Source organism: Synchiropus splendidus, chromosome 16 (genome assembly GCF_027744825.2).
Source record: "Synchiropus splendidus isolate RoL2022-P1 chromosome 16, RoL_Sspl_1.0, whole genome shotgun sequence".
In the NCBI taxonomy this organism is placed as follows: Eukaryota; Metazoa; Chordata; class Actinopteri; order Syngnathiformes; family Callionymidae; genus Synchiropus; species Synchiropus splendidus.
Window position 1 is genome coordinate 8,376,334 of NC_071349.1, and position 25,128 is coordinate 8,401,461.

The 25,128-nt window shown below is 43.8% G+C and overlaps 3 protein-coding genes across 6 annotated transcripts; 1 reads left to right on the forward strand and 2 right to left on the reverse strand.

Annotated features, from left to right (window-relative positions):
- Window positions 1-239: 239 nt before the first annotated feature.
- LOC128746939 (serine/threonine-protein kinase PAK 2-like) lies at window positions 240-10,799 on the reverse strand. Of its 2 annotated transcripts, XM_053844309.1 has the most exons (15): window positions 10,659-10,799; window positions 5,880-6,068; window positions 5,715-5,821; window positions 5,227-5,374; window positions 5,121-5,137; window positions 4,929-5,042; window positions 4,761-4,872; window positions 4,625-4,688; window positions 3,809-3,857; window positions 3,589-3,701; window positions 3,396-3,513; window positions 3,090-3,189; window positions 2,814-3,010; window positions 1,951-2,088; window positions 240-1,560 (listed from the first exon to the last, which is right to left on the reverse strand). In XM_053844309.1, the coding sequence occupies exons 2-15, from the start codon at window positions 6,052-6,054 to the stop codon at window positions 1,474-1,476; spliced, it is 1,539 nt and encodes a 512-aa protein (XP_053700284.1). In that variant the 5' UTR covers window positions 6,055-6,068; window positions 10,659-10,799; the 3' UTR covers window positions 240-1,473. The 2 variants fall into 2 exon arrangements, with proteins under 2 accessions (XP_053700284.1, XP_053700285.1); XM_053844310.1 differs by lacking the exons at window positions 240-1,560; window positions 1,951-2,088 and adding an exon at window positions 2,116-2,306.
- A 354-nt stretch (window positions 10,800-11,153) lies between these two features.
- Window positions 11,154-17,662, forward strand: hltf (helicase-like transcription factor). 3 transcript variants are annotated; one of them, XM_053845609.1, is made up of 23 exons: window positions 11,154-11,263; window positions 11,757-11,970; window positions 12,043-12,209; window positions 12,340-12,485; window positions 12,558-12,643; window positions 12,830-12,901; window positions 12,991-13,179; window positions 13,255-13,329; window positions 13,695-13,734; window positions 13,799-13,865; window positions 14,071-14,126; window positions 14,340-14,450; window positions 14,520-14,611; window positions 14,816-14,959; window positions 15,090-15,222; window positions 15,314-15,449; window positions 15,579-15,758; window positions 15,839-15,954; window positions 16,068-16,375; window positions 16,566-16,678; window positions 16,738-16,918; window positions 17,007-17,087; window positions 17,338-17,662. In XM_053845609.1, the coding sequence occupies exons 2-23, from the start codon at window positions 11,770-11,772 to the stop codon at window positions 17,470-17,472; spliced, it is 2,829 nt and encodes a 942-aa protein (XP_053701584.1). In that variant the 5' UTR covers window positions 11,154-11,263; window positions 11,757-11,769; the 3' UTR covers window positions 17,473-17,662. The 3 variants fall into 3 exon arrangements, with proteins under 3 accessions (XP_053701584.1, XP_053701586.1, XP_053701585.1); XM_053845611.1 differs by having other exon boundaries at window positions 16,071-16,375; XM_053845610.1 differs by having other exon boundaries at window positions 11,204-11,263; window positions 11,760-11,970.
- A 969-nt stretch (window positions 17,663-18,631) lies between these two features.
- Window positions 18,632-24,140, reverse strand: gyg1a (glycogenin 1a). Its single transcript, XM_053845612.1, has 7 exons — window positions 23,994-24,140; window positions 22,111-22,246; window positions 21,868-22,042; window positions 21,541-21,703; window positions 20,938-21,064; window positions 20,279-20,516; window positions 18,632-19,625 (listed from the first exon to the last, which is right to left on the reverse strand). Exons 1-7 carry the CDS (start codon window positions 24,121-24,123, stop codon window positions 19,437-19,439), a joined length of 1,158 nt encoding a protein of 385 aa, XP_053701587.1. The 5' UTR covers window positions 24,124-24,140; the 3' UTR covers window positions 18,632-19,436.
- Between the last annotated feature and the right edge of the window lie 988 nt (window positions 24,141-25,128).

Sequence of the window (25,128 nt, forward strand, 5' to 3'; positions counted from 1 at the left end):
ATTAATGGAGGTTCTCCTTAGATGATATAAACAAAGCATTTTCAAGCTAAATGGTTAAACATATCAAAGTTGTTTAAATGTCAACAACTAGTTTGTCACAGATTAACAGTACAGGGTTGCAAAAAAAAGAAACTTTTTGTCCTGGACTGATGTGATTGAACACATTTTGTTCATTGCTAATTCAAAAAAATGTAAATTACCTGTGGATAAAAGCACATAACAGAAGTAGACACACAATATTTTGGACTTTTATTAACTTATTTTATGTCAATCAATTTGGAACAACAATAACATTAATTGTTTTAAAATGGTATGCTTTAATACTTCAATCTCCCCTTTTAAAATTATAACTTTTGGAACATGATTGTCAGAAAGATGAAATTCTCACCATCTTTTGTCATATCTTTGGTACCATGGACAGAACAGAGGAAGCAAATGATTGACTCAGAACTGAGCACCTTTTCTCATTAGAGTCCTGGAAGCCGAATACTGTTCTACTCAAGTTTGTATTGAGGATAAAGAGAAAACAATGCAGCAAGAACATATTGAAGTACAGCCACATGTTTAACAGCTCCAAATGTTGAGACCTTTATATCTAGTTTGCATATTCCACAACACAAATACAGACAGAAAACAGTTAAATGCACAGACAACCGTGGAAGTATTAAAAACATAACAAAACAAAAACGGAGCAGACGCACCTCGTGATGAATCACATGGGGAGAAATAGATTGGTGACATTTGATGCCACAGATTTCTCAGCTGGAATGAGACCAGTGTCGACATACACTTCCTGAAGTGTAACATCATTCAGACACAAACTCGCCCCTCCATGTGACCCTCACATCGTACAACTGCTGAGGGAATATCGCACTCCCCAGGCCAGTGTTGAGGAAATCAAGATGTAAACTGAAACATAAGTGGAGTGTTTCCAGATTCAATAGTTTAAAAACTTGATCATAACAGCAGATCACAAGACAAAATTGTCACCAAGCTGCCAAATTTTGTTTTGGTCCCGTCACCCTTGCTGTGTCTGTAGCAGTTTTGGCAATAAAAAATACCACTAACACGTCTCCAAATTATATATATATATATATATATATATATATATATATATATATATATATATATATATATATATATATATATATATACACACAAGATTTGTAAACCACAGCGAACGTCAGTTCGACCATCTGCACACCATCTGCACACTTTGCGGTCTGGACATGTATTTGAATGTGACCATGGTGACCATGTTGGGTCTGTTGGCGGCGGGCACAGCGTGTCACTCGGATTGTAGTGGCGACTGACGGACAGGTGGTGGCAGTATGTGGCTGCAGTAGTAGACGCTGCAGCTAGGAGTTGGACAGTAGACAAGGTAAAAAGAATGTTGAACACTGACGGAGCCAGTAGGCTGAAGATCCTCTCCTCTTTGGTCACCTTTGGTAAATGTAGTTTTTGGTGCAAGTTTCAGCGGTTGCTCCTCATTGCCTCCTTGGCAGCCAGGATGAGAGGCGTGAGGCTGGACAGAGGCTTGGCCAGCTTCAGGAACGGATGCTGGAGACACAGATCAGACAAGAATCAGTCAAACTGTAACTTTTAGACTTTATCAGGAGGAGTGAGCCATTCAGCAGTGAAGGGACAGGCAGCACGACAGGAAAGTTGGAGGTGTGCACAGGTGGACTGTGGAGCTGAGGAGCGAGCTGCAAGGGAAAATACACTCTAGCTTCATCATTCATTGATGACAGGTGTATTTTAATTAAAATAATGTGTTTAAGAAAACAGTCTAATCCTAACACTGGAGGTAAATAGAGAGAAGTCTCGTGCAATGTGACAAGGAGGTGAAGTTGTTGAAAGCACTTCAGTAATTCTAAACACACCAGACAGTAGCAGGAAGACAGAAGCATATTTAACACAGCACCAGCTGTAACAGAAGCTACACTCTACCTGGAGCAGTTCTCTTCCTGACCCTCTTTTCTCAACATCCATCTCCAAACAGCGGGACAGGAAGGACCTGAAGACCGGTGACAGCTTTTCTGGACTCTGTAGCTCTGGAGTTCCATTGGTGGCGATTAGATACAATGCCTAGAACAAAGAATATCATACAATGATCTCTTTAGGGATAAAATTACTGGAATCATCTTAACCCTTTGACTATCCCGGCAATGCCAACAGGAATTGACACTCACTTTTCAAGTGGCCGAAGCTCCCTCAAGGGTTGTCCAGTATAGAAAACTTACCCTTATGTAACTGCCAACGTGCTGCAGCAATATGTTGAAGGCCGAGGTCTAACGTGTTTGTTACTTTATAAAATGAGTCAGAAAGGGATTTTATTTTAGTCGGAGGGCTGGTTGAGGAGTGCTGTTTCACATTCTTTTGCATGAGTCTCACAACCATGCTGCAGCTGAGGGAGACCCTGCCCGATTGTTCAGTCCTAGCACAGCAGCTACAGTACCTGAACATTGTACAGATCATCTGAGCAACTTCATAACGTCAGATCTCTATTCTACACGAGCAACATTTCAGCAAATGAAGACTCAACAGATTCTATTAACAAGAATTTTAAATAAAAAAAACTGTGAATAAAACTAACCTCTCTGATCCGTTACTAGCACTTGCTAGGGACATTGAAATAAATAAATGTTTCTAGACTTTTCTTCCTTACAATTCTTTTAAGAATTATTAAAATAAAATAAAAATATTTATGTACCAGAAGAGAAGCTCAGCATGTATTCCACTGATGGGTCTCGTTTAAACAACCATGTATGAAGCTCTAAGAGCAAAACAAAAGGTCATGTTTTGGTTCTTACCCTGAGCGGGTTCTCATTGAGATACGGAGGCTCTCCTTCCACCATCTCGATGGCCATGATCCCTAGAGACCAAATATCCACTTTGGGTCCATAGGCCTTTCTGGTCACCACCTCAGGAGCCATCCAGTATGGTGTTCCCACCATGGTGCTGCGCTTGCTCTGCTCTGGAGTGATCTGAGCGCAGAAGCCAAAGTCGGCTTCACAGAGAGAGGAGATTGTTTAGATGGGTACATCTCAAATTCGTACTGAAAGAGTTGCAAGCTTATTGATGCTCACTGAGTTTGACAGATCCATCCATCCCTAGGAGGACGTTATCACTCTTAATGTCTCGATGGATGACCTGGTTAGCGTGAAGGAACTCAAGAGCCTGCAGGACCTGGAGGGGGATGGAAGAGCATGGAGAGTGTAAAATGTAAGTAGAAGAAACGCAGCAACAAAACACTCAAGAAGAACTCAACGGAAAACACAGACCCTGAGACTGACTGATATGACTCATGGTTTGTAAGAAGGATGGTTCTGCTTAAAAACACAACAAAGCCAACATGCTCATTTTTGGTCACTGAAGCAGTGAGTCTGTCCCACCTCTCTACACACAGCAGCGATCTGAGCCTCGTCCATGCAAGTCTCTGTCACAACGTCAGTGAGAGATCCACCTGCCAGGTACTCCATCACCACAAACAGCTCGTCGCCCACCAGAAAGCTGAATCAAGAAACGCGACCGTCATGATGACCTTGACTTGTGGTGGCTTTTAGAATGAGTTGGGGTGGATGCTACCTGTTCACAAAGTTGACTATGTTTGGATTCTTCATCTCCTTCATGACCAGAATTTCATTGATAATCAGCTCCTTCTTCGGCTGCTTCTGCAGGTTGATCTGTTTGATGGCAACCTGCAGGACAAAATGTCAATATGTACAGGAAGTACTGCGTTCACCAGTGCAACAAAAACGGAAATCTTCATACAACATCAGTTGAAGATGAACCACTAGCTTCTCACCTCTTGTCCCGTTGCAACATCTATCGCTGTGTACACTGTGCCAGATGCCCTGGAATGGAATAAAGACAGGGATTTATTGCAGCCTAGCAAGGCCACTGCGGTCAGAACTACACAACGGAGAGAACACTGAAGGTAAGAAGCAACAACAGAGATAAGAAATATAAGATAAGAAATATAAGATGAGAAATCGCTCATTATGACTCTCCCCTACTTAACACTTAGATTAACTGTTTTTCCCTTTATTCAGGAATTCAATTTGGACTCTGATCCATGTAGCCTGAGGAGCTGATATATTTAGTAAATAAACCTTTGGGTTGGAACAATCCTGCATTCCTCCAATCCCTTTACATTATTAAGACGCCTCATATTAAGACTGTCTCTCATGATGCAACACATAAGTACAGTCACGAATATCATTAATAATGTGAGATCAACTAAAATTCACATGACAGTGTCTGGTGTGTCAAACTTTGAGTGCAAATATGATTGATCTACACATATTTTAGCAAATGCAGTATATATTGGGTGTTAGAATTTCCAAGTGCAATGAGCTCAAGTGGACAGCAGGTGGCAGTAGCAAAGGAGTTGAAGAAGAAGAAGACAAGCCAACAGCAGGATTTTTTAGTTCACATGAAAGTTGATTCATTTGTACATTGCTTCAACTGTACGTTGTGCTTTATCAAATCGAAGCGGCTTTCTGACAGCTTTAACCGAAGCAGGTCATGTGACTGGAGGCGCCTTTCATCTCATCAATGGAGAAACTATAGACAGTTCTTGAATCCAACACCAGCAAAGTGAAACCAGACACAAACTCACCCCTGACCGATCTTCTCATAGCGCGTATATTTCTTTTTTGGGTCACCAATGCTGACAATTGTTCCTAAAATCAGACGACATCCATCAGCACTGCTAAAACTCAAAAAACAATTTTCATTCTGATTCTTTTAGTTACTTAGTTTGTCCATGATCTCCTCATCCGTCATCTTTCCATCCTTTTTCTTGGTCTTTGATGTTGCGTCTGTCTCAGGGGCTGGAATTGGGTCGATCACCGATCTTGTGTACACCTGAAATAGCGACCGCTTTGATATGTTTTCGAATGTTTTGAAGTAAAATAACTTACTGATTTGGTATGCTCTGGGCGTGGTGCAACAACTGGAGGTGGTGTGTCATCATCCTCGTCATCATCACCATCCCTGCCCCCTGACGGGGAGGTTTTGGTACCCTGTTTTCCTGGCTACAGCGAGGACCACAAAGATGTGAGGTGAGAGCAAGAGAAAGTGCCATTTGCTGAGGTAGTAGCGCAAGTTCTTACCGACTGCGAGTCTTTATCTGAGAGAGGCAAAACAAAAGAAGAGTGTTGGTGAGGTGCATTGAACAGAAGTGAAACTGAGAACCGTGGTTGTGAAAGTGAAACGGACCTGTGGCAGAGAAGCTGAGGTATTTCTGTTTTCCACTGGTTGAATCATAGAACTTTAGGATGTCCAGGACTGCCTGTGGGTTTTGCTTCTGCTCAGATTTACTGATGTTTGAGGTCTGGAGGAGCCGAGCCCACTGCTCAGGCATGCCCTGCAAGGAAAGGCCACGTTCACAGGGTGAAAGTCTTGAAGAAATGATACCACAAATTGCACCTGAGCACCCTCAGGTCATGGGTTTGTTCAAAGTTCTCAGTAATAGTACACGATTATCGACAAAAGTGTTGAAAGCAGATGCCATTTTGGTGGATGATTTTTAATACACCACCACAGTGTGTAGTGTAGTCAAAAAGAGTCGGGACAAACTTTGCTACTCAGGATCATTTTCATTAATATGCTTTTATCTATTGACAGAGTTGAGCAGAGTAGTTTTATGTTCACCTCTTGTTGATAACATCCCTCTATGTTTTAGTTCAACACAGTTGACAACTTACAGTGAACTCTCCAGTGACCGCATCGAAGCCCACATGGATGGTATGTTCGAAGTCAGAAGGAGAAGAGATCTCGGGCCGGTCCTTGTCTTTGTCCTTTTTCCTGCCTCCTGCATGTCACAGTCAGACATCAGAATCCTGTGTCGAACCTTCTGTGACCCTTCATACCTTTCTCTGAGGCAAACATGGAGATGATTTTGTTCCTGGACTTTCTCTCCTCGGGTACCGATGGCAGAGGTCGGTAATTGTGATTGGCTGACTGGGGGTCCTTGGCTCCTCCTTGGCTGCTCATCCTGACAGGGGGGGCGGGGGGCTTGTCCTCACACACTCCGCTGTCACACATCTACACACGTACACCTGCAGAGACAAAAGGTGACACAACTGATTCTCTCCGGTCAGATCCGGACAATAGTCAGGCAGATGTTGAACTATAAAAACCCACCACCAGGGTGGAAAATAAACAGACATATTCCTGCACAGCCTCAAGTTGTAACTCCTTCCTGAGTCAGGATGAACAGAGTAGTGCGGAGAACAGGAAAAAGAAGCAGCAGTGAATGGTGCGAGATGGCGTGTTGGTTCTCGTTCCTCTGCTCGTGAATGAGGAAGGAAAAGAATGACAGCCTGACTTGGAGAGTAAAAGCCTCAAGAAAAATAGGAAGAGAGACGGAAAAACAGCACCGTAGGCAGGAGCACAAATGGGGAAGTGTGAAACTTTTACCACAAGACTTTGGTGCAATACAGCAACACACAAGGAACAGACGTTTATAAAACTGCTTTTCTTTGTCCTGTGTTCTTCTCTGGGCAAGTCATCCAACATGACAAGTTTATGGCTTATTTCCTGTTTCATACTCAAATGATGAGCATCACTCAGAGATTGAAAACCAACACAGGTTATTATTTGTCATTCGATATCCAAGCTGAAACTGCTGTGAAATCTCCCGTCACTCTACTGAGCCAAATCATTGCTGCTAAAACTACCAGCTGAAGAACTGACGCAGGACGTTTGTGGATTGACAAATGAGCAGTCGGGAGCAAAAACCACCAAATGTGTTTGAAAAATGAGGTCGGTTATGGGGGTCCAGTCCAAATTCTTTGTTCTCCTTTATGTTAAGCATCACATAAATAAGCAACAAAATAAATGTAGGTCAATGGGTTTATATTATTGTTGACATCCAAGCGAAGCAGTCCAGCTCATATAAACGCTCCTCTCTCTTGAAAAGAGAATCTAGAGTGTACTAAAAAAATTTAAATCACAGTTCCGTATGATGTGGTGCTCCATCTGGATCCAGGAATCCCTTGACGAAGAGAGTGGAAGCACTGTGATCCCAGAAAACATGTCCTCAAACACGGGACGCAATCAAATCAATGAAACAGCCTCAACGTGGCTCTGCTGCCAACAATTGTTGTTGCTCATTCCACATTGCTTGAGGGCTGCTAAAGACGATGGCTAGAAGCTCAGATGTTACGACAACACTTGAATGTCTTCCTGGCTCCCATCTCATGGAGACCAACAGCCTATCAAGAATCTGCTTTGACTGTTGGGGCATGAGCTGCTTGTTTATTCTCTACGTTGCGTTCCTTTGTGAACAGTTTTCTTGCAAATGTCCAACACATAAAAATGTTGTCCACAACCTTAAGAGAGTGTGTATATTTTGCATTGAAGCACCATGCATGCTACATAGGAACTGGGTCAGACCTTGACCCGACTGTACTATATCTGTCTGTCACAAAATATTTCCTAAAGAACGTCACAGCTGTGTGACATATAGCTTGTCTGCGTAAAAATGGTTCCTCACCGCTAAAAGTCAATAGAACGTTCTTTCCGTCTCAAACCTGGGAAACCAAGCATCTCTGTTTACACCCATGGTAAATCATGTGCTCAGGCTGAAGTCAGGGGAAACACTCCTCTAAAAACAGGCACCAGACATCCTTTGGTAAAGGGCTGGTGTCTGAGAGCAGAGCAGAAGCAGGTTCTCGTCTACATGAACAGCAGTCTTGTGCGATCAGAAAGGGCAGTCTATGCGCTGAAACTGCAGTACACATACCCCAAATAGATCTCAATAATTCCTCTACCAGACGGTTTGTAGGTCTTCAACGTATAGTACAACAGCTGCAACACTATAGCCTAACTCTGGTATGTGAGCATGCCCATCTGTTTAACATAGCATCGATGCTATGACTGTACTCCGCTCATTTGCCTCATTTGTCTACAGCTAGCAGGATATTCACAGGGAAACATGTATCAAAGCACTTCCAGTTCAAGTAGTAGACAATACAAATATACATTGTGTTAAACTGTGGCATCACATTAGTCTCTTAATAATGTAGAAACCATCAAGCTCCCTTATCTGATGACCCTGAAGAACAAACTAACAACATATTGTAAGTGGTTTGCAGTACTTTCCACACAAATGTTTTGAAAGCCACATCATGCAAGCTGTTGGCTGGAGTGTTCTAAAGCAACAGACACATCAGAAATTGAGCAACATTTACACTCAAATTATAATTACTCAGAAGAATTCAACCAAGGTGGCACATTTTTTCATTCATGCGAGCCCCTGACTGATTCACCCACGATCATCACGTCCACATCTTCAGGATTTTAGACTATACAACCCAGCGTGTACTCACCAGAATCTCGCTTCTTCTGTGCCACACAGAAGACCAGAATCCTAGGATATGTTTTCATAAGTGTTCAGCCAAACGTTGTGCTACCCTATCGCCTCTTTATCCACTGAACTCCTTCTCTCTCAGAGTCTTCTCTCCCTTCTGAAGCAGGTCACAGCACGCCACTTCATTCCTCATCAGCCTTGGATGGCACAAGTGTGGTCATGTCGCGGCAGGTTAAAATTAGACGCCGTCAAGCCTTAATATGAGACTTTCAAAGTAGCGGGTGTGCCTGCGTGCGTGTGTGCCGGACCAAGGATTCGGTGCTGGCTGGCCAGGCTCAGACAAGTCCTTTCTCTGTAGGAATTCCATAGCTGCAGGGCTGCTGCTGCTGCTGTTGGGCGAGTCTTTTTACACGCACACACTAAAGACATTATCCTGCAGCCAGCGCGCACTTGTGTCTATTTAACAATCTATTTTTTTAAACACTAAAATGGAGCCATGCAGGCGCACATAAATGAACAACTCATGACATGTTGATCTGGGCTCAGGAAAAAAATCTGGACAACAATTTAGACACCGTTTCCCAAACCTGTTCCAGTATAGATCAGCAGGTGAATATCCCACCTGGAAGCAGTTTGTCATATAATGTGGGGTGAAAAGGCAATCCAGGAGCAGTTATAGCTGTGGAACATATGCAGCCGACCCACAATGCCCCTTTTCTTAACTTCAACATACACTTTTCACCGCACCAAAAACCAATGAATGCCACACACACACTTGCTCCTTAGTAAAAGTATGTTTACGCAGCAAACAGCAGCTCTCACACAGGTCAAAAACCAAGACACAAAACTTGAATATTATTAAAAAGTATATTAGAAGTGAGTGTAAAGTTATTCATTCAAAAGGTTGGAGAGGGTACAAAGAGAAAACAATCTTGCATTCGTTTTTTTGGGAAAAACATTAATATGGCAGAGAAGAAAATGATCAGAGATGACACGACATTAAGTTCACTCCAGTTAGCGATTAGTAAGAAGCTGTTTTGTTTATCCCTCCCCATGGTCACGGTGAAAACTCAAGGTTTTCCAGGGTTAAATCATCGCACTCATCATCAATTAACGCTAGCCCAGAACGAGGCTGCGCATGTTCTACATCTCTACATCAGAGCACCCTCTGTTCACTGCAGCCCCGTCAGCAGGGGAAGCCTGCTTCCTCATCCTGGGAACTTCCCGAGTCTAAGAGGGTCTGTGACCCACTTCAGCCAATCAGAACACAACAAAGACCGGCTTGAAGTTGTTTACAGGAAGTGAACAGCAATTCTTTTGTATTCAGCGTCTATAAAAGGAAATTCTGAGGAGGACTTCCTGGAAGGAGTGATGACGCTTCGACTCACACCGCCACATCCAGTGTGATTAATTCACAACAGAGACAAACCTACTATTCACACACACACACACTGTCTGACATGCAGGCTGATTATGGGTCTAGAGTGTAAACACACACCCACAGTCGGCACCTTATCCTGTAATTCAGTCTCGGGCACAGTGACTCAGTGGATTCACTAACTAACAAAGCCCGCAACCGAAGCTTACAGACCATATAGATCTGGAGATAGAAGAGCCATCAGGCGGCCTAAATACTTCTGGAGTTTTCATGTGCTCAGCAGACGGTGTTATTCACTCACACTCTTCCATGTATTGCCCTGATCTGGCCATACAGACTGGAGCATGTCTGCTGCAGGGGGCAAGAGGTGACCAGGCCGGACAGCTCATCAGATGCCGTATATCAACTGACATCCACACACACTGAAGTATAACCTACTAAACTATACAGTTACTACGGATCTGAAGGATTATCAGATGAACTGCAATATTAGAAACTAGTGATATTGTTGTCCATGAAGCAGTCGTCTCAAAAACAACTAAAGATTTGAACATCACCAGTAACAGTAACACCACAACAAAAACTACCTGAATACATTAAGACATTAAGCAGAATGCACACTACTAAATACTTATGATAAAGAAAATATCTGTCGAGACAGGTGGAATGGCGTTCTGTCATTTCAATCATTAACAACATTAAAATAACTAATACTAAGAAATGGCGCTGCAGGAAATTAATTCAGGTTTGACTGTAAATAAAGACGCATTCCTCTGGAGTAAATGAACAATATGGATATTATTACGGTTTGTCTTCTGCGTGTATTTCCACACTTGCAGAAAGTTTAAACTCACCAGTCTGGGTTGATAACAAAACACGGAAGTCCGCTCCGTTGTTGCTGGCTAGACCTCCAACTCCAAACAAATATTCGTAAACACACTTAAGACCAAAACTCACTTTTTAATGCTCGTCTCCTTTCGCTACAGTCCAGAGGAGAAGAATCTGTCCGAGAGGAAGCAGAACGTCGTAGGAGGACCGCCGGAATGTGGCCGTGTCGGCTTCCGTAGTCTTCAATCTATCCCGCGAGATTTGTCTTTACTTGAGACGGGCCGCCTGTGTCAAGCGGAATTGTAAGAATACAGGAAGCGATATAAATGTAGTTTCAGAGTAAATGTAATTACCGAGACCCCTGCATATTACGTACAGGAAGTTGACACATTACGATTGAGTTAGTCACGTAGCTGTTTTGGGTTTCAAAACGCTAAAATCCAAAAAGAAATTCCACGGCGGATTGGTATTGTGACGTTCTGGGTTTATTTTTCTGATGTTCCTTTAAGAGTCCAATGGTGACAAGTGAGTGAGGGTGGAGTTTTGTTTGGAGTCAGGAGCTGCGATTGTTTGTTTTTTTTTCTACGAGACCGCTCTACTACCAGCAGACGCTACAGTATGTATTTTATTTTGAATGTTTCTTAACGGATGTTACCCTTAGAGAGCTAATTTCAACGGTGCGTTTGGTTTCCAGTTGGGTTCCACGTTTGTTTTGAGGGAGATCGCCACCGAAAGTGAGAAATTACTTTATAATCGACTGTCATTAAAATGTTCCATATTGCCTGTCCATATATTTGCATCAGGAAAAGTTACGTTACCAACTATTAGCCGCTGCTAAGTTAATTCGATTAGCTCAGATACGCCCTTTGCCTTGCTTCAGTTCAAGACTTGCGTCTTACCAATGCAGTTACGCGATGTTTTTGCTTGTTTCATTCGATTATGGTATGTAACTTTTGGTCAGTGAAACGTGGGTTTACAAGTTGATATGATTTTGGAACGAAGTTAACTTAACTCAGCGTGACGCAGTCGACAAAAATAAACATTATTTTATTGATTATTTCACTACACACCACAACTTATGTCAATATAAGTCAGTGAGAATAATGTCAACTAACTAAAGAAATAAGCAGCCTTCATTACGGTTTGTTTAGTTTGATTTAATTTTAAGTGTCAATTGTTGTCTTTTGTTACTGTCTGGCCCTTTTCCTTATCAAATCATTCTTTCAGAAGGAAGAAGAAGATGTTTTCGAGTGGTAGAGCTTCCTGGCGTCTGTCGTCCTGGTTCCCAAACCTGGACACTGTTGTGGACGTGGAAGCTCCAGCACTGTCTCTGTCTCAGGCCATCCGATCGGCTGCATCAGAGGAGCCAGACGCTGATGGAAGCCAGCTGTTCGGCAGGATCCGGGGCACAGTAGTTGGGCTCAACTATTACACCGGCGTTGTGAGTATGATCCATGTTTCGCTTTTTATCGTCTTATTCTTGGCACTTCATCTGGCCTTGGCCTGTGTGTAGGTGAACAAAGGTGAAATGGTCGGCTTGAAGCGAGAGCCGCAGAATCCCTACGACCGCAATGCTGTGATGGTCACTAATGTGAACGGCCAGCAGGTGGGCCACATTAAGCGCAACCTGGCTGCAGCGATGGCGCACATCATGGACAACAACCTGGCAAAAGTGGAGGGGTGAGGCGGCCTTGATTTGACTTTCAGCATCCTCATGCTGTGAATTGTTGTGTGTCTTCTACACATCACTATATAGTCATGAAACTCATCAGATCAGATCTCTCACAAACATTTTACTCTCAACCCTCAGCTTGGTTTTATTTGGTAAAACCAACAACTACAATATGCCGGTGATCCTGTCGTTTTGGGGGAAGGAAGAGAGCAGAGGTGCCGTGGTGGATTATATGAGGGGCTGTGGGTTTAAACTGGACACCAGTGGAGGCGTCACGCTCAGTGGTATAAATGATCATCACCATTATTGTCTTATGTCTTATATGTCTTTGAAACACAATCCATGTTTGATTCCAGTTCCTCTGAAGAAATACGGCTTTCCTCCTGGTGGCGGCGCAAGACCGACCAATGAACGATTCACCACGAAACTCAACCCAGAACAGGTCATTTGAGTTTTATCCTCTCGTCGTGGAGAACTGTGATCTTGCATTAGTTGTTAAGAGAGACAAGGAACTGATGATTTCATTGGTGGAAGCACCTCCGTCTCCCTGCTTGGTGGACAGCCGTGCTCGATTGAAACATCCACTCTTGTCTTCTCATCGTCCACCTCTGTCTATGCTGTCTCTCAGCTGAAAAATGCCTTCGACAACCTCTTTGAAAACCTTGTTGAAACAGAAGTCGGCGAGATGGAAGGAGCCCAGGTATCTGCCTCTTCTACAAAGTCCATCTCCAATTCTCTCTTTCTGTTGACATTCATCTGCTCATGTCTTTGTCGCATCTCTGCGTGCAGTCTTTGGAGACGGCGCTCCTGCGCCACCAGAGGCAGGCGCTGTCATGGATGTGTGCGCGAGAGAAGTCGGCCTTGCCTCCGTTCTGGGAGCAGCGAGAAGGCCTCTACTACAACTCGCTCACTTGCTTCTCCACCAGAGACAAACCTGAGAGCGTGAGGGGAGGCATCCTGGCGGATGACATGGGGCTGGTGGGGCAGCCAGTTTTCATCTTGTATCACTCCATCTCCACCCACCACTGATCCACTTTTTCCTGTGTTTGTCAGGGGAAAACTCTCACCACCATCGCGCTCATTCTTACCAACTTCCACAAAGGACAACCTCTGTCCGTCGGGAATGTTGTGAGTGCACCTCTGTTTGCTTCCTCTGAAGAGACCCAGTCATTTTTGCTTTTAACAGAAGCTACTCTCAAATATTGTAATTTTGAAAATAAGAGTTTAATATTTAGTAGATATATAAGTAGACAATGGCAATTCCTTGTTTATAAACATACTGCATTTTACTTCCTGACTTCAGGAAGTAAAATGCAGTATGTTTATAAAAAAGTCAGGAAGTCAGCATTTTACTTCCTGACTTTTTTACTCCATTTGATTATTGTTAATAATCTTAACCCAAGCCATGAGTTGAGGGGAGAAAATGTAAAATATATTCTTGACGATTGGATTTATAAATCCAATGTATTCATGTTGTTTCTTTTCTCTCTCAGGCAGAAACGTCAACAGAAAAAGCCAAATCTCGTCTGACAGGTTGGAAGAATGGTTTATATTGTTGGTTATTAATTACTGATGTAACATTCACCTGTTGATCCAGAAAGAAACACTGGTGGTTTCCAAGCAGGAGCAAGTTCTTCAGCATCTGCTTCTGTGTATTCGGACAGGTAAGTTGACCGTTATCACGAGACATCCTTGAATTTTCTTTAAAATTCTTGTCATGAATACTTTAGTTTGTTTCATAGTTTTGGTTAAGGTTAGCCATGTGCTTTGGCATGGTCAGGTTTAGGTTGAGAAGGGTTATAGCAATGAGAAACCTCACAATGTCCTAACAAGGATATAAATACAAACCTGTGTGTGTGTGTCTGTCAGCCCACAGGCAACTACTTCCAGCGCGACCTCAAGAAAGTACACAAAATCAAAGAAAGGTGACACCCTCAATTCAATTAATTATGGCACCAAAGACAAATATTTCAGTGAAAATAAAAGATATTTACCAACCAATAGCATTGAAAAAATATAAAATATATATAATAATAATAATCCAATAATAACTGGAAATTAAACTATTGTCATTTTTTGTATTAAGCAGCACGGTCTTCATTTGTTTTGTTTGTTTTCCACTGCGTAATTTAACACAGCTGTGCTGCTGGATGATCTGGACTTTGCTGCTGCTCTGACTGGTTCACCCTTTGACAACATTGCATCAGATAAGGAGAAGAAAACGACCAGGACAAACCCACAGAGGCCGAGTGAGTCCTCACTTGCTACATTGAACGTTGTTGCAAATGTTGCAAGTGTTTCTGCTGGTGTTGCTGCAGGTCAACACACTTGTGATGAGGAGGAGGAGGAGGACTCGTCTGCCAGAACCACTCTAATCATCTGTCCACTCTCTGTGCTCAGCAACTGGCTGGTAACCTGTCACACAGCAGAACCATTCATGCACATTTAGCAGCCATTTTTCTCAGATGCTCACTGGTTCCTGGGATCTGCCTGCGGTTTACAAAACTCAACAGGCCTTGATCAAAGAGAAAAAGCCATCTGACAATAGCTTTGTGTTAAGTCTGTTTGAAGGTCAGGTGTTGATGCTGAAGGTTGGTGCTTGTGCGTGCTCTAGGACCAGTTTGCGCATCATGTGCGAGCGGAGGTGAAGCTGAACCTCTATGTGTATTACGGACCGGACAGAAACAAATGCAGAAAGTTCCTCTCATCACAAGATGTAGTGGTGACCACCTACAACGTGCTAGCTGCAGATTTTGCGGTCAGTATGAGCAACACACACACACACACACACTCGCCTTATCTTATTTTGTGCAACACTATGCTTTAGTTGTGGTACTTTTTGCCCGATCTGAAGCAGTTTGCATCACTTAGTCTGCGTGTCCTCACAGAACAACAGTCCCCTGCATGAGATCGACTGGCTGAGAGTTGTTCTGGATGAAGGGCATGTGGTGAGAAACCCAAATGCGCAGATGAGCAAGGCAGCTCTGGCACTGAAGGCCCAACGACGCTGGGTTCTATCCGGTGAGTCAGCGAATTGACGTGGTTCCTCTCACTCTGAAGACCAAACTAGCAGGCCGACTCAAGTCTGACCTGAGTGTCTCTGGATTTTTAGGTACCCCCCTCCAGAACAGCGTAAAGGACCTGTGGATGCTGCTGGCCTTCCTGCGACTGAGGCCGTTCAACGTCAGAGAGTGGTGGAACCGAGTGATCCAAAGACCCTTCGTCCAGGGGGAGAAAGAGGGAGTGCTGTGGGTCTTTCTTCTGTATTTTGTGTTTGTTGAATCCTTGTTCAGCTTTTATTCAGTTCAATTTATTTTTGCATTTGTCTTGATAATCATGATAGATTTGTTTTAAGCCTCACTCTCATCTAACTGCAGCAACCTCCAAAAGCTTGTGAAGTGCATCACTCTGCGCAGGACCAAACTCACCAAAGTAGACGGGCGCCCCCTTGTGGCTCTCCCTGAGAAGACCGTGTATGTGGAGCGGGTGGAGTTGAGTCAGCAGGAGAGGGAGGAGTATGACCTTGTTCACGCTGAAGGCAGAAGCACCATCAGAAGGTGTTTGACCACACACACGTTTCGACCATAAACAGTTCCTCTGAGACTCTCTTTGTCATTGTGTGTTTGTGTACTTGCAGATATGTGAATGGTGGAACACTCTTGTGGAATTACGCCGACATTCTGGTTATTTTCATGAAGCTCCGCCAGCAATGCTGCCATCCCGACCTGTTGGCCAAGACGGACGCAGATTTAGGTAAAGCCAGGATGGCACTTCCAGACGAATGATACCGTGGAGTTATTGTCAATTAAAACACACATTGCTGTCAGGATCTTAAACATTAATGATGACGATTCTTCTTCTGGTAGAAGAAGGCGCCGCCACACAGGCTGATCTGCGCAAACGTCTGATTCAGAAGCTGCGTCTGGTTCTCAGCAGTGGTTCTGATGAGGAGTGCTCCGTGTGTCTGGAGTCCCTGCGCCTCCCTGTCATCACACACTGTGCCCACGTCTTCTGTCGGCCCTGCATCATCCAGGTCATCGGCTCTGAGAAGGAAACGGCCAGTTGCCCTCTCTGCCGAGGCAACATCAAGATCAAGGAACTGGTGGAAGTTCCAGCGGAGGAGCAGGAGGAGAAAAACTCGGGGACCCCCGGGAAGTGGAGGAGCAGCTCCAAGGTGTGAACTTGTGGTGGTCGACTGAAATGCTCTTTCAGGACATAGGAATAGGGCAGTGGGAAACTGAGTTTGTTTATGACGACGCCGGCTTTCTTTTTCTGTCCATCATGTTTGGGTATTGACTCACACACCTGTGCCTGAGGAGTCCCATTAGATGGTCAGTGAAGGTGCCAAGTGTTTGTCTCCACAGGTCCAGGCTCTGATGTCCAACCTGCTCCGCCTGCGTGAGGAAGACTCCAGCATCAAGTGTCTAGTCGTCTCCCAGTTCACACGCTTCCTCACCATCCTGGAGGCGCCACTGAGGTGAAACGGAAGAAGAACTTACGGATGGAAACACTTTCTAACATGAGATTTTGCATCAGGGATCACGGTTTTACTTTTGCTCGGCTGGATGGAAGCTTGAGTCAGAAGAAGCGGGCTCAGGTCATCCAGGAGTTCCAGAGCTCAGCCAGCCACAGTCCATCGATCATGCTGCTGTCACTCAAAGCTGGAGGGGTGGGGCTTAACTTGACCGCCGCCTCTCATGTGTTCCTCATGGATCCTGTGAGTTCTGAGATCGAGTGCAGCACACTATTGCCATGACCATTGTTTGCACTGTAGTGTGTGCTAACTGTGCTACATGTCATTTTAGGCTTGGAACCCTGCGTCAGAGGAGCAGTGCATCGACCGCTGCCATCGCCTTGGTCAGAGGAGGAACGTTGTTGTCACCAAGGTCAGAGAGTCATGCTGGAATAGAACTACCTTCTCTGTTATGTCAACAAGATGTTCAGCGAGATAGCTTGCGTTTTCAAATTGATAAATCTGGTTTTATGTTAAATATTTCATTCTCCTTTTGCTTGCCTACAATTGAACTATTCGTTTTACATTAATTTTTTTCCCTCTGATTATCTGAAACATTTTTAGATTATTGTTTTAACACCAAAGCATATAGTGTAGTTCATGTTCAATCTTCTGTTGTGCAGTTTGTCGTGAAGGACTCTGTGGAGGAAAGCATGCTCAAGATCCAGAGACTGAAGCAGGACATGATGGAGAAAGCTTTGGGGTCTGAAAAGAAAAGCTATCGACTCGATGAAATAAAACTTATAATGGACTTGTAGACTACGAAAATGTAAGTTTGCTTTATGCCCAATTTCCTTTCGTTTTATTTGAACTAAATGTCCATATCTGAAGAGTGAATTTTTTATTCAGAGGTCACAGACGTGTAATTCCAGAAACTGTTCTTCTGCTGTTGTCACAGCAAGTAATATAAATGGCAGTATCAGCCACCCAACAAAGTTATTTCTTCAAGTTAGTGCCGTCGACTGCATCAATTCTTTCTCTTTGCGTTGACGGACTCTTCCGTCTTATGCTTAAGGTTACGTCACTTTTCCAGCCATCTGCTGGTAGGGCTGTGTCATTGCCATATGTCTTCAGTACTTTTTCACTAATACAGTGGTACCTCGGTTTTCGAACATCCTGGACTTCAACAAATCGGAGTTCGAACAAAAATTTTGAGATTTTTTTGCTTCGGATTTCGAACAAAAATCGCCAACTTGAACGCTACCAAAAAAAGATGGAAAAACATAACGTGCGCGGACCGATCAGCTGACCCACGACGCGTTTTGTTATTGTGTATAACGCAGCCTCTGTATCAAACGTGTCCCGTTAGCTACATTTACTGACTGTTTTTCTTCACATTGAGGTGTAAAACCTTTCCTGTCTCCACACTGGACCGTGGTAGAGTGTCACAGGGGAGGTGCTCCTCGACACCTCCGAGGCTGGAGCGCTCACTCCAGGGTTTGATGTCCTGTTGTGGGCTGGAGCTGGGACAGGGATGAGGCGAGTCTGGGACAGAGCGTGACTTGGTTTATGACTTTGTCACAGCCAAACTGCACAGAAGCGCACATTCAGAGCTGGACACGCACCGGGCACCTCTTCCCTTCTGGAGAGACGTCACTCACTCAGCAACCCCTCCCACATGCAGCGGCCACACACATAGAGGAACAGCGCACCTGCAGCAGACACTCTACATTCACTACAAAAGCCTGTTTTAAGTCTTGGAACGCATTTTCTTTTTCCATTCATTGTAATGGGAAAAATTGATTCAGATTTCGAACAAAACGCTTCTCGAACGGCCATCTGGAACAGATTGTGGTCGAGAGCCGAGGTACCACTGTATATTAAATATTCGACTTTGAAAATTAGCGCCTAAATCAATCGTGAATTAAAAAAAAAAAACAACAAAAAAAACAAAAAACAAACGGCAGTTATGTTCTCTTTTTATTAGCAGCAGGGAGTTACACTTGACAGAGAAACAGACGTGGTTACACTCTCACGAGAGAAGAAAGCACTTTTCCTCTGATTCTAGTTGGCTCAGAGTTTACAGTGGAGTGACATGTAGAGTTTATCACTGAAGAGCACGCGGCTGGAGTGGCATCTAACAACTGTAATGGCATCGGGAAAGGTTTGTGCTCACAGCAGCAGACTTGTAAACAGTGACGATAAGGCAGCAGGTTTCACTACAGGCAGGAGACGGAGGACACGGGTGTGAAAAGCACAGACCTGTACATGCAGGACACGGAAGCCACACTATAAAAAAACATCATTTGATGATGCGGCCGAAAGTGCTTCAATACTGGGGTCCACGCTGCCATGCAACAGAACATGTTTGAGACACAGATTGCTGGCTGTCGAAGGTGAAGAGCACAACAATGGCAAAAATGTTTTTGGAAGACTTACAACAGGTTACAACAAATAAGTTACTCTTAATGTGGTCACTGCTTCTGAAATGCTTGTCTTGAACCGTTACCTAATGTGGTTTTATATACATTTTTTTTATTTGTTAATGCTCTTATGCTACAAAAATAAATTCAAAAGCTTTCGATATACAACCTGATTTTTTTGCCGTTTGAGAGGGTGTTATTATTTGACGCTTCGCACCAGTATCCTGGCAAAACCCGTTTTTATGGGCTGAGAGGATGTTGGCTCAAAGGTGCACAGATCGACTAGCCACCTGGGAGCATGCAGGGCCCGTCCACTGCAGACCTGCGTCTCCATCAGTCAGCCAGCTGCGGTTCCCCGGCTATTTCAGGAAAGAGTCCAACTTCCGCTCGATGTTGTCGAAGGAATCGTCACCCAGGTAGTCGATCTGTCCCGCCTCCCAGCGCTGCTTCCTCTCCTCCGACGACACCGGTGGAGGAAGAGGAGGAGCGGCAGCAGCAGATGAGGACGAGGGCTCCTGCTGTTCTCCGACATCCTTGGGTGGGTGACCCTGTGTGACCAATCGAGATTAGAACTGAGTGCAGCTCTCTGCTGTTTCATCAGAGGTCAAAGATCAACAGCACACCTGTCGCAGATAAGAGTCATTTTTTAAAGAGATTAGAGAAGTTTACAAGCCACGACTGAACTGGTTTGTTCACACTGTGACCCAAAACCAGCTTCAGTTGCAAGGTTGCAGGACACAGGAGTGAAATCGCCTCCGCCCACATTACACACAGCGACTGTCATGGGGAGCCATCAAACCAAAAGGCAAAAGAAAAAGACTCTTGAATTTCACTTGATTTTGGTATCTTCAATTAGGGCTGTCAATAGATAATTTTTATCTCAATTTATCGCACTACAGTTGAGTTAACTCAAGATTAATCACACATTTCACATCTGTTCCAAATACAAAGGAAGATGGTCTCAACACCAGTGAACTACATGGTTTAACTGAGAGTGTGGTGCATCAAACATTTTCAGGAATTACAAAATACAATGAACTTCCTGTCTCTTGTTCACTGTTACCTAAGAGCAAACAAGAGTGAGACCGGTCAGAATAGCTCTTCAACAAACTGGAATTGATTTCTATGAATCACTTGTTAAAGTGAAAGTCAAGTAGTAGCTAAAGCTTTTGTCAGATGAGGAGACGTGACAGGCACCCACCTCCTCGGAGGCCTTGACGACGCCGCTGTGGAATGGTGTGTCTCCGTACGCCGCCTGCAGCAGCGGCATCACCGACTTGGAGAAGAGCTTCCACCACATGAGAAGGAAATCGGGGTGCAGCTCGGACGTACCAGGACACATGGAGTGCCCCACGACCTCGCGCCGCTGGCTGTCGTAAGAGTGGTTCCAGGGCTTCACCTTCCCCAGGAAGTGGACGACCTTGGCACCATGGCCGTACCTTCAGAGGATCACAACATCAAATCAAGTAGCGGAACCATCAAAACAAACAGACCCCCATGGCTCCGCTATTAATCTTACTGATGCTTCATACAAAATGAGTCAGGTTCAGACGTTTCAACTTGTACTTTCTAAACTTGCACCATTAATACTGACATGTACAAACTGGAACTACCCACAGGAAGTTTGGCAACAAGGAGTTACACACTATTGACTGATTAAAAAGATGACCTCAGACAGATTACGAGCCAAAACTCGGCCAACTAGAAACACCATAAAATAGTGGAAGGCACCCAAATGAGGGAGCAACCCTGAATTCAGCAGGTAATCCTCAGACGTTGGGACATAAGAGCCTTTAAAACACAAACTGGGACAATAAAGTGAGCTAATCATGAACATGTGAGATGTGTGTGAGCACTGACTGTTTGAAGGCTGGCAGATAGGAGTAGATGGAGATACTGCTGAGGTTGTAAATGAAGGGGAGATGTTTGGAAATATCTGCTGTTGCCCAAGTGTCAAAGAAACTGTTGAGGACGCCCTGATCGCCACCTGCAGACACACACAGACAAACACATCTGGCTGGTTTCCACAGCACGACAGCACAGACAAGCTGGTGGCTTTGACCAGTTTCGAAATGTTGCCAAAGACACTGATATGGTGAGAGATTATTCATGACAAGAAATGAACAGATTGTTTTGTAGCTTGAAAAACTGAAAGTCTATTTGACTTTTAGTCTATTGGTTCGAGAACTGCATCAATAAAGTTTTAGTTACAGATATTTTATGTTATTTTATTGACAGCACTTTATTCCGAAGCACTTTCCGAGTTGGTGGGATCCAACTGACCATGGCAATAAATTTGATTCTGAATCATTTATGCCTAAAATTTGAAGACAAATGAGTCCCAAACCACTTTGTCGTGACAACACTTATTTTCCTCGTGGCAAATGTTATTTTGGAGCTGAACCAGTGATAAAATCAGGAGGAACATTTGACCCCGGTGAAAATGCAACATGACAAACTCACCATCAAAACTACCATTTTCAGCACAGAACGTGATCAACTTCTCGTGCGTCTCTTTGGAAGGCGTGAAAACAAAAACCCCGGAGTTGAAACAGTCGGGCCAGCCGGGATCTGGAGCCGCCGACAGTTCTTCCCTCTCAAAGAGCTCGTCAATGTTTGACAGGACCTGAACACACCATTACCATTTGTCAAAATATCTGGTAAGAGAAGCACACAACCAGGTCACACTGGTTCAGTGGTACGAGTTGAGAAGTACTTTGATATTTTCAGAGGACAGTAAAACCTGGAGATTTATATAGTTCAGTGATGATCTGCGTGTGGGGGCCTCACCAGTGTGTCTGCGTCCATGAACACACACTTGCTGTATTGTGTGAGAGTCCAGCAGTGCAGCTTCGTGAAGGTCACCCCCAAGTCCGGGCGCTTCATGAGAGACAGATGAGCCTCATCGCCCGAGTCCATGACATCCACCAGAAGCACCTCGTCGAAAACCTTACGCAGAGCGTCCCTGTCAACACCGGAATCAGAGGTTCTGTCATTTTTCAGTTTTCCTCTCACCAGAGTGTGTCGTGTCACCTGCAAGGCTCAGCAACATGAGGTCCGATGAGCACCACCAGTTGTTTGGTGGTGTCATGTTCTCGCAGCGACTGGCCGAGGACCATCGCTCCTTTAGCGTAGCAGTCGTTGGTGGCCAACGTCACAAAAGCTTGGTCTACCGATACAAATACAGACATCCCAAGCTGTGAGAGCAAGTCAAGAGCTGACCTCCTAAGAGCTCAGATAAATATCAGACTAACACACTGTTTATACATTTAATTCGACGTCTGTGTACAAGATCTCTGTAACATTTTTTTATCCAGGTTCAGTTGCATCCTGATATTCCTCTCTTCAGCAGTGGATCTCACATAGGTTCACATAAACCGGGTCAGCAGTTCAAGGTCAGGGGCCCATTGAGCTTAAAAAGCTGACTGTGCATTCTATATGAGAAACCTGATCGGAGTGGAGGACGTGTGCTGATGATGGGCCGCTAGAGTGAAGCGACTCCAACATTTGTGGTTTTCCCACACTCCGTAAAAGACACACCATGTATGGACTAGTAACTAGTACCAGCAGGCAACAAGTGAAACAGCTAAAACACTTTAGAATGTAAACATTCTCACTATGTATTTAAAACTTAAATTAAAGGTCTTGTGATAAAATTCTATGTTTATTTCAACAGCCTTATTTTTAAAATCCTGTCGACACACGGGACATGAATCAGAATCTTATTTATTTAATTATTTATAGGTGGACACACACACACACACATATATATATATTTATGCAATTTGAAATTAACTAGAAGGTGAACAAGTACACATCTAATCTAATAACTTTCATCGTGGACCATAGTTCCCTCGATTTTGAAGGCAAACCCAACAGCTTTGAGCGAACTGCCTCTCCTTCGCTTTCATAGTTTCACCGCGGGAGATCACGTATACGTTTCCAAATTTAGTCGAGTGAGTTTCAGCCAGACCGGAAGTACTTGCTACTGAGAAAAATAAAAGCAAACAGGCAGTCGTTAGTGACGCTGGTGACAAGTGACACCCATCTGTTGGGTAAACAAGTAAAAATACTCGTGAGTTTTATTTGTAGATGAGACAGGACTCCAACTCCCCAGTTTGAGGGCAAAACCTGAGTGCTCCGCCACTTAAAATGCCTTTTTATCAAGGAAGAGTGGGTCCAGTGCTGGTGGTTTCATCAACGGCCAACTATATTTGATGGATCAGGAGCTTTACAACTCACTACAAAATTTAAAAAATATATATTTTTCAGACACCTAATATTTAATAACTATTGAGCATGGCACAGGACAAATTCAAGATCGTCATAAAAACCTGAAAAATAAATATTTACACATGAAATAATCCAAAAGAAAGACCTCGATTCAACCATCTGAGCATGTGGATGAATGAACAGGTGTTTCTCAACGCCACTCTTCAGCAGGAAACGACTTTCTCAAGCCTCCAACCTTTGAATAGTTTCATCGAAATCAATCACTGAGGTGGACACATAAACTTTCCAACAAGGAGAATGGTTTGAGTGGGATGTTCATTTAGCAATAAAACACTCGGGACGTCTAAACCTTTTGACTCGAAGTCAATGAAAGAACATTGCTGATACGATTATGCAACTGTATGGCGCGTTAACATTTTGAAAGACTAGACCGGAAGTACATGAGCTAACAGCAGGCAACTTCTTTATAATCCAAACGACTGCAGAACTCATCCTTTCAAACTGTTAAATATGAACGTAAATATGTTCTGAAAGCATGGCTTTAATGTCACATCAGCAGAGACTCCGAGCCTGTAGTGCTGCCACGCGACACACATCGTGAATGACATGTTTGCAGAGGATGCATGGATAAATCGAGGGGCCGGTCCGGACCGGCTGGGGAGGCCGAGAACACCGCGTCTCACCCGACATAGTGCGCCGAGGGGAGTCCGTCCAGGGGCCGAGGGTCGTGCTGCTGCAGAAGGAGAGCTTCCAGTTTGAAGGGCAGAGTCCCAGCAGCTGAGAGCAGTCGAGCGCAGGAATTAAGCCCCACATTTTCCGCGTCACGTGACCGACGGCGCCGACACGCCCACCCTGGTCTGAACACGTGTTGGTCCACTGTCTCCAGTCCTGATTTCCGCTCTGTATCCGCTGGTAAAAGCGGCCTTTTGACACATTGCATTAGAAGGTAAGTCCTCAAAGAGAAGATGGCTCTGCTTGGGTGGGTTTGTCTGTATTTTTTTTACCTTTAGAGGGCCAAATTTTGCGGTTAAAAAAGCTCTCTCACAAGAGAATGAACCAGCTATTAGATAAGATGCTACAAACTATTGAAGCAGAGGTTTAATTCTATTTTTATTCTATTCCAGAACAGTACATTTATTTCTTGTTGCTATAGTTACCGTACTGAATTGTTTACCTTTACAGTTCAATATAAATGAATACATGAATGAAACTTAATTTCTATTTTGGATGCTGTTATTGAATATTCATTCCATTCAATGTGCATTTATTTTTGGGTCGAAAAAAATTAGGGTTGATGTATATGTAAACACTGTGTGTCATGGTTGAGTTGTTTGGCAACAGCGTCCCTTGGTGGTTTAATGCTTCGTTACAGCTAAAAATAAATGTAAATATTCTGAATAAATACTTTTTCATTTTAGTACACAATTATTGGTTGTGGTTGTCAACAACAACGGCTGAAGTTCATGGCATAATTTGAAGCAATAGATGTGATAGTGAACTGAACCTCTTTGTTGTCCTTGGCAACAGCTTGTAGATGTTTGACATTTGAAAGTGTTGGACTTAGAGCCTTGCTAAAATATAAAAAATATGATGTTTAAAAATGTGTTTAATAGTTAAACAATCAGACAAACGTCACGTTTAACACTCAGATCAAAGTTACAGACAGGATTTTACATAAACTTCAACAATGTGAGGCTCTGCGGCCACGTGCGGTTCTTGGCTTGTGTTGATGTGGCCCTTAGAGTAGAACTGTAAAACTGACCACACCGAAATGTTTCTGAAAGCCAACTATTTTTTCACAATTCATTTCTAGTTCAA